Here is a 7,759-nt window from a genome sequence, read left to right as displayed (position 1 = left end):
TTTAAGATAACCTCTTCTCTATAACTTTCATCCATGACATCCACCCAGGATTACAGACATAAATAAAATATCTGTTTAGACAAAAGAGGTTGTGACTAACATGTACACACACATAAAATGCCAGTTAATGATAGAATTATCAAGTGATAAAGCAACCAAAAGGACAAACAAAAAGAAACGGTACTGTAGCTTTAACATCATGACCCGGAAGTGCTCTCCCGGCCCCGGACTTTTCTTTTCCGCTCGTCTCTCAGTCGCGGTGGGAGCGTGGATTTCATCACCTAAGCTCACAAAAGCACCAAAATGAGCGTCCCTGCGTTTATTGACATTACAGAAGAAGATCAGGTACGGCAGAGTCATTGTAAAACACGTTTGTTTGTTTCAGTTTGAGCTTGGTCTGGTTTTGGCGACAATAGTGGATGTGGGTTAGCAGCAGGCTAACATCACAGCTGTGCTTAAGCTAATGTTGTTTAGCTAATGGATAAGATGTGTGTGTTGATATTAACTCTTAGCATATAGCTTGCCCATCAATATATATTTATCAGTTCACATGTTTTTAAGAAAATTTGTATTAATTAGTTTTGCTGTCTTAAAATGACACGTATACATAAAGTGTTGTCTGTAATTATAGAATAATTAAAGTGAATGTTGTATATGCAGGCCTCTGAACTGAGAGCTTACATCAAGGCCAAAGGAGCAGACATCTCTGAAGAGAACTCTGAAGGTGGGCTCCACGTAGATCTTGCTCAGATTATTGAAGCATGTGATGTCTGCCTCAAGGATGATGACAAAGGTATTTATCATGCCTACGATTGTATTTCTCTTTTTTACGCAGACATTTCTGTTCCTGTATGTCTTTTGTGCATTTATTACTCCACTGAATTTTGTTTATTCATTGTCACTATTGAACAGATGTGGAGAGTGTCATGAATAGCATTGTGTCCTTGCTGTTGATCCTGGAGACGGAGAAGCAGGAAGCTCTCATTGAGAGTCTCTGTGAGAAACTGGTGAAGTTCCGTGAAGGAGAGAGACCCTCCCTGAGGATGCAGCTGTAGGTGACCACCTTTGTTTTATGTCTTTCTTAAACATATTGCAGGTTGACTGACCTTGTGGTTGCATGTTTTGACCCAGTCTAAGTAACCTGTTTCACGGTATGGATGAGAACACCCCAGTGAGGTACACAGTCTTTTGTAGCCTCATTAAAGTGGCTGCGACGTGCAATGCCATTGCATTTATTCCCACAGACCTTGATCAGGTGAGACAAGAATTTCTTGATACCTGACTGAATTATTACTCTACAGCATATAGCAGTTAATTGCAAATCATCTGTAAAATGTGTATATTGTTTGCAACTTCCAGGTGCGCAAATGGATTATTGACTGGAACTTGAACACAGAGAAGAAGCACACACTCTTACGGCTGGTGTATGAAGCACTCGTTGACTGCAAAAAAAGGTATACTTTAACACATACATCATTTTAATCAAATCTTAGACTGATTTATTGTGCTTATTTCTTTATGTTCTGTCCAGTTTATATTTTTCTGTACTTGAGGCAATTCTTTTGTGTATATTTTGCAGTGAGGCTGCAGCTAAAGTTATGGTTGAGTTGCTGGGAAGTTACACAGAAGACAATGCTTCACAAGCACGTGTTGATGCTCACAGGTAGTGGCATTCTGCATCATTAGTCGTATAAGTTCAACTGTGTGTCTGAGCTCTTTTTTTTTAAATGTGTGTGTGTATATATATCTATTTTAGATGTATTGTACGTGCACTCAAAGACCCCAACACTTACCTTTTTGACCACCTCCTCACATTGAAACCTGTGCGCTTCCTGGAAGGTGAACTTATTCATGATGTGAGTTCTTTTACAAAATTATTTTGTATGTTTCAGAACAGTGACATGAGTATTAATAAGTGGTCCTTTTTAAAATTAAGAATTATAAATAAAATGCCATGATATTTTTTTTTAAACATGAATGACTATTTCAAGAGACTTTATGTGATTTCTTTTATATAAAGACAAATGACTCACGTGTTCTATATCCTCCTTAGTGAATAGAAATTAGGTTCTTAATAATATATCACTACATATCATAATTTCTTTTCATTTTTCATTTCATTTATTCATTATTTTTTTTATATATGCTAATCATGGTTTTTGTTATTTATTTATTTAGTTATGTTATTGTCAGAAACGTGTGAGCAACTGTAATTAATACATTTTCAATAGATACAATACATTTTTCCACTGTCTTTTCAGCTGTTAACCATTTTTGTAAGTGCTAAACTGGCAGCTTACATCAAGTTTTACCAGAGTAACAAAGACTTCATTGAATCTCTGGGTAAGTATATAGTATGAGATAATCTTACAACAGTAATTGTTTAATATAAGCTAAAATTGCAATGCTATTACTTGTAACACCAATATAATAAATCTATTAATATACTATGCTCTATTGCTATTATAAATTAGCATCGGTTTTTGTGCTGATCCAACACTGGAATGTGCATGTGTCAGCACAGCCCTTTTAAAAGCATGGTTGTAATTACAAGCTTGTGTGGGATGGACAGTGAAAACAGACAATATGGGATCATGGTAGTCTTAATGAGTAGAGATTTTCCCTTCACATGGGCCCAAATGAATAAAAAAGGGAAACTCCCAGGGTGAAGAGTAATAGACTGTGAACTGTTTTTGTGTTTAATGACCCTTGGATGTTTACCACCCAGGACTGTCCCATGAGCAAAACATGGCCAAGATGCGTCTGCTCACTTTTATGGGCATGGCTGCAGAATTCAAAGAGATACCGTTTGACACCATGCAACAGGAACTGCAGATTGGGGCTGATGATGTTGAAGCATTTGTCATTGATGGTAAAAATAAATTATTCTGTCCATAAATTTTAGATATATTTTTATTAATTCATGTTTTTTTTTTTAGTTTTTGCCCTTAGAACATGCTTACTAGTCTCTATTCCTAGCTCGCAGGTTCATTACAACATGTTCCTTATTTTTTTTCCTCCTAGCTGTTCGGACCAAGATGGTTTATTGCAAAATTGATCAAACACAACGCAAAGTTGTTGTGAGGTATGTTCCTTTACCACTGAGGTGTGTTATACATTTCATATTATGGGCTTGCCTTTGCTAATGTATTTTTTTCCTACTTTCAGCCACAGCACACATCGCACCTTTGGCAAACAGCAGTGGCAGCAGCTGTATGACAGTTTATCCTCCTGGAAGGGTAATCTTGCAACCGTGAAAACCAGTCTACAAGGCTTGTCTCCCTCTGCCTAATTTACAATGTTACAGAGAAAAGAAACTACAGAAGAAATTCATCCCACATCTGCTTTCTGACTGATTGAGCAGGTTTTTATATTATTCATCAATAAAAAAAAAAAAAAAAGAATTCCATGTTTTTGTTGAGTTATTTGAGATTGAGAAGTGAGTAGGTGACACCACTATTGCATTTTTATCCCAGCAGATTTTGAGTTTGTCTGTACTTGCATTCAGAACATCTCATCTTGATTGAAGTCATTTTAAAAAATATATACCAGTGGAATGTTTTTTTTTTTTTTTCCTCTTAATTTGCCAACATGGTTTTATAATCTACCAATGGAACTTTACTATTCAAATCTCCAATTAAGGTGAATTATTCCTAATTCAAGAAATTTGAAGCCAATTTCTAGCAGTAGCCCAGTGATGTATGAAAAAGGGGGGACATGAGGTGTTCAGGTGTCTCAGTAATGATTGTAGTAAAATCAGCACCAACTGATAAAGTGCAGAACTGCTGTACCTTTGATGACCTAGTTGCAGTTCCATATGGGTGGCTCTGTAATGTCTATTTCAACATCACTCGTCAATGTACCCTCTTCATAAAACATTATTGTTTTAATGCATTGTTTGTAAAGATCTGTGTAACCTCACAGCTCACCTCTGCCATCTTGTCTAAAGGGATTTCAGTCTGCAGCTCTTATCAGGGGAGTAAATCACAGAACACATTCTCAAGAGCACAGCCTCATCAGAGCCACCTGTATGGAGAAGCACAGAGCAGATAGGCAAATGCAACACGGTCACAAAGGCATTCACAGTGCTCTACTTTATAAATATGGTATGAAACAAGTACATCAATCGGATAGAATTCCATGTTTGTGTTTTTACTTCAGAATATGTAGACATTGGCTCAAATTAGAAAACCAGAGATGCTGCCAAGAGATAGCTCCCTCATGATTATTTATTTATTTAGGTTTGGAGAAGGCTATGCATGTTGTGTGCCATTTATTCACAGTATAAACAGGATATTTAGCCAAGAACCAACCTACACATTTTTCCAAGACAAGATGGTGCCATCTAGCGTCCATTTTACGCACGACGCACCGCGCTCAAGGTAAGCGCAATCGATTGGTCATGTCTGTGCGCAGGTGGTTTTGGAAAAGCGACAATTGCAAGTAAACAGACTTTGGAAGCTTACTCATACATTTCCTGCCATTTCAGAAAAACGACAGACATTGAACGCCACCTCCACCACATTACAAATAGAGGTTGTTTTTTTAAATTGCGTTAAAATATTTCGGGGATTTTAAAGCGGCTGTTTAGTTTTTAAGTTTTTGGGCAACGACTTTAGTTTTTATCGCCGTCCAAAGACTCGCTCTTGTAGATCTTTTTTGTCTCTGCTCGTAGACTTTCGGTTACAAAATGAAAGTAAGTTGTAAGTCACCTTTGTAAGAGTGTTCATGTAGTTATTACACTCTGGTCGTGTCGCTGAAAGACTTTAGTGGCAATTAATGCCCCACCCGCGGTCCGTGCGCAGGTGCACGCACAGCCATGTTACTGTGGGTGTTCATACTACTGCTGCTGGTGCGCTTTGGAGATCTGGGCTGTCTGCGGAGTTCAGACAATGAGGGTAAGTAGCAGCTTGTTATTATGTTATAACAATTAGTAGCAGGCCTATATTATTTTGTTATTGGGCTATGTTTGCTTCTGTTATGTTCCAGCTGAAGTTTTTAGTGATGAGCGGGGCGCAAACTCTTTCTTGGGTCGCCACCTTCTGTTGAATCGTTTTGACTTTGAAATCTTCGTCCCTGGAAACCTGGAGAGGGAGTGTTACGAAGAAATTTGTAACTATGAGGAGGCCAGAGAGGTTTTTGAGAACATCCCTGAAACAGTTGAGTGTGTTCAGTCAAATCCCCTTAATAGGAAAAAACTAAAAGCTGTCAGTAATTCTAACATTATTTTTGTTTTACAGGATAACTTTTGGAAGAAGTACACTGAAGGTACACTGTGTTTTGGGTTGGCCTTGTTTCCAAGAAATGTAGTATAAAACCTGTTTTGTCACTTGACAAAATGAACAGTGTGTGTTTTCTATGATAAAGACGCCCTAGTGAAATGTTTTCTCCAGTGTGGGGAAGAAAAATCTAAGCCCCTATACTAAATTAAGAGACAAAATACATACTACATAGGTTTGTAGTTTGGGAAGTTTTTTTTTTTTTACTTTGCATTTGCTTAAACGTGCACTATGTAACTTAAAGTCTGTTATCTGCTTGTTTCAATGAAGATATTGCTTTGCTTGGAGTGCTCCACTGTACACTCTGCTCACATTAGAATGCATGTTTTTCCAGATATTTTGGAGCAATTAAATGGCTGTAATTGCAATTAAATGCAAGACAAATTACTTTAATACCATACTTCCAGGTAGAGTATTAGCATCATGGAGACAAACAGGTGGTAGACTTCTTAGGTTACACGGTGCACCTTTTAATGTAATGGACACTGGTACAGTCACAAACTTCGATGAACCTCAGTGTGTAATGTTATGTCCACAGATAAGGGCCAGCGACCGAACCGAGTTGATGTGACATCTCTTTTGATTGGTCTAATCACTGCTGGTGTGGTTCTTGTTTTTATGGGCCTCCTTGCGTGGTATTTGTGTCAGGGAAAATGTAAAGATGACATCAGCCGTGCGAGGTGAGTAATAATATTATCAGTATACAATATTCTGATGTATCAGTTGAGCCACAGAGGAATCAGTAAGGCTCACAGTCATGTCTTAAAAGCTAATATTAAGTTAAGATAAACTAGGGATGGGCAATATTGACAAAACTTAAAATATCTATATATCTATAATATCGTGATATCATATACATTCTAAACTAGGCTGCTGATTAGATAGTAGAAATGTAATTGTAAATCATCACCAAAGAAGCTTTTGGACCATCACAAATGTAACAGGAGTGTAGCCTGTGCACAGGCGCTGCAGAACCTGTGCCCCAGAGGGAGTGAGTCGAGAGATGGCGAAACAAAACGGAACAGAAGCACAGCTCTGCTATTAACACAACAAATCTCAATATTTACTATATTGCCAAATGTATATCTTGCACAAAATTTTAAAACTATATCTTTAATATCAAACTATCACCCAGCCCTATGGTGAACTGTAGTGTTCCACAAAGGGACACATGTAAATAACACAACACAACAATGCAAAAGTAAAAAAGAGGGTACATGCAGTTGAATGCCTATGTGCCATACTATAATTTTAACTCAATGAATAAACCAGTTATATAAACTTAAGGAGGAAGTCACTTTCGCTCTTTCTATTGCAACTAGTCTCACATTTAGTGCCACTGTTATAACATCGTAGATGCCAAATGATTAATGCATTGGCCTACAATATTTGATGCCCAAAACATCACTTAAATTATTTTGTTTCCAACCCCATTTTATTTTTGCCAGTTCAATTCGAGTTCGCACGAGAAGGAGTAATGCATCAGTAATCATTCGACGACTAGAGGAAGTGTCCTTGCAGCCTGTGAACCCACAGGTGGACCCTGTTCAGGACACAGATGCCCCAGGCCTGCCTTCATATGAACAAGCTATTGCAAACAGTGGACAATATGATGCCCCCCCGCCACCATATCCTGGGTATTTTTTTATACTTTGTTTTTATTTGAATGTTGCAGTGAATTGTATAACCAAGTACCTTTTTTGCCTATAGATCAAGAGCTGGCAGTACAAGACGATAACCAGAATGACACACACATAATCTGCCCTTCCTCCCTAGACCTGTATGCTGGATTGCTCATATTCTCATTGTGCCATTCAGTTTGATGCACTACAGAACTATTAGTTTACAACAGAAGGAAATGGACATGATTTCAATGTATAGGCTTGGTGTTGACTTATTTAAGGCACTTTAAAGTAGGCCAAGATCTTACCTTTCATGTTTTAATATGGCAGATTTTTACCAAATGAAAAATGAAGACTCCTAAAGATTGGTATATTACATCTGCAAACAGTGTTTTTCCATGTTTCTTGTATTTTTGAAGAATAACAACTGCTGCTGTGAGAATCTTATTTTAACGAAGTATAATTTTGTTTGACCTAAGCTTAACTTGCATGCTTTGCTTTACACTTCATCTTCTGGTTCAAATCGACTTCAGAAACACTGAGTAACAGTCTAACTTCATAAATTCAGATGATTGTCTCATGTTCATTAGCCTACACATTTCACTGAATTCTTAAGTGTGAAGTTTTTTATAATGATTACATTTAGGTGAGATGCTATTTATTTGTCTGCAGACCTCTGTCTCTGATGCCTCTTTGTGTCACACATGAAACATGGGCATGGTGCAAATTTTATGAAATTGAAGAAATTCTATATTTTAAGGTTTTATTATAAAATTAAATAAATTTTAGATGAAATCTCTATTGATTTGACCTTTTTTGTAATGACAGCCTGGTGTTTGTGCGGCTCTCAAACATGGC

General features: G+C 37.4%; 2 protein-coding genes across 3 annotated transcripts; both read left to right on the top strand.

Moving 5' to 3' along the window:
- The first annotated feature begins 220 nt into the window (after nucleotides 1-220).
- On the top strand, nucleotides 221-3,377 carry eif3m (eukaryotic translation initiation factor 3, subunit M). The gene is made up of 11 exons (XM_033987843.2): nucleotides 221-345; nucleotides 661-793; nucleotides 913-1,051; nucleotides 1,132-1,255; nucleotides 1,360-1,454; nucleotides 1,580-1,663; nucleotides 1,757-1,856; nucleotides 2,262-2,343; nucleotides 2,729-2,872; nucleotides 3,025-3,085; nucleotides 3,169-3,377. Exons 1-11 carry the CDS (start codon nucleotides 304-306, stop codon nucleotides 3,290-3,292), a joined length of 1,128 nt encoding a protein of 375 aa, XP_033843734.1. The 5' UTR covers nucleotides 221-303; the 3' UTR covers nucleotides 3,293-3,377.
- A 1,016-nt stretch (nucleotides 3,378-4,393) lies between these two features.
- prrg4 (proline rich Gla (G-carboxyglutamic acid) 4 (transmembrane)) lies at nucleotides 4,394-7,700 on the top strand. Of its 2 annotated transcripts, XM_033986690.2 has the most exons (6): nucleotides 4,418-4,898; nucleotides 4,990-5,159; nucleotides 5,241-5,268; nucleotides 5,818-5,959; nucleotides 6,728-6,916; nucleotides 6,990-7,620. In XM_033986690.2, exons 1-6 carry the CDS (start codon nucleotides 4,820-4,822, stop codon nucleotides 7,015-7,017), a joined length of 636 nt encoding a protein of 211 aa, XP_033842581.1. In that variant the 5' UTR covers nucleotides 4,418-4,819; the 3' UTR covers nucleotides 7,018-7,620. The 2 variants fall into 2 exon arrangements, with proteins under 2 accessions (XP_055088528.1, XP_033842581.1); XM_055232553.1 differs by lacking the exon at nucleotides 5,241-5,268 and having other exon boundaries at nucleotides 4,394-4,898; nucleotides 4,990-5,166; nucleotides 5,797-5,959; nucleotides 6,990-7,700.
- The last annotated feature ends 59 nt before the right edge of the window (nucleotides 7,701-7,759 follow it).

Source organism: Periophthalmus magnuspinnatus, chromosome 3 (assembly GCF_009829125.3).
Source record: "Periophthalmus magnuspinnatus isolate fPerMag1 chromosome 3, fPerMag1.2.pri, whole genome shotgun sequence".
In the NCBI taxonomy this organism is placed as follows: Eukaryota; Metazoa; Chordata; class Actinopteri; order Gobiiformes; family Gobiidae; genus Periophthalmus; species Periophthalmus magnuspinnatus.
This window is presented reverse-complemented; position numbering and strand designations above follow the sequence as displayed.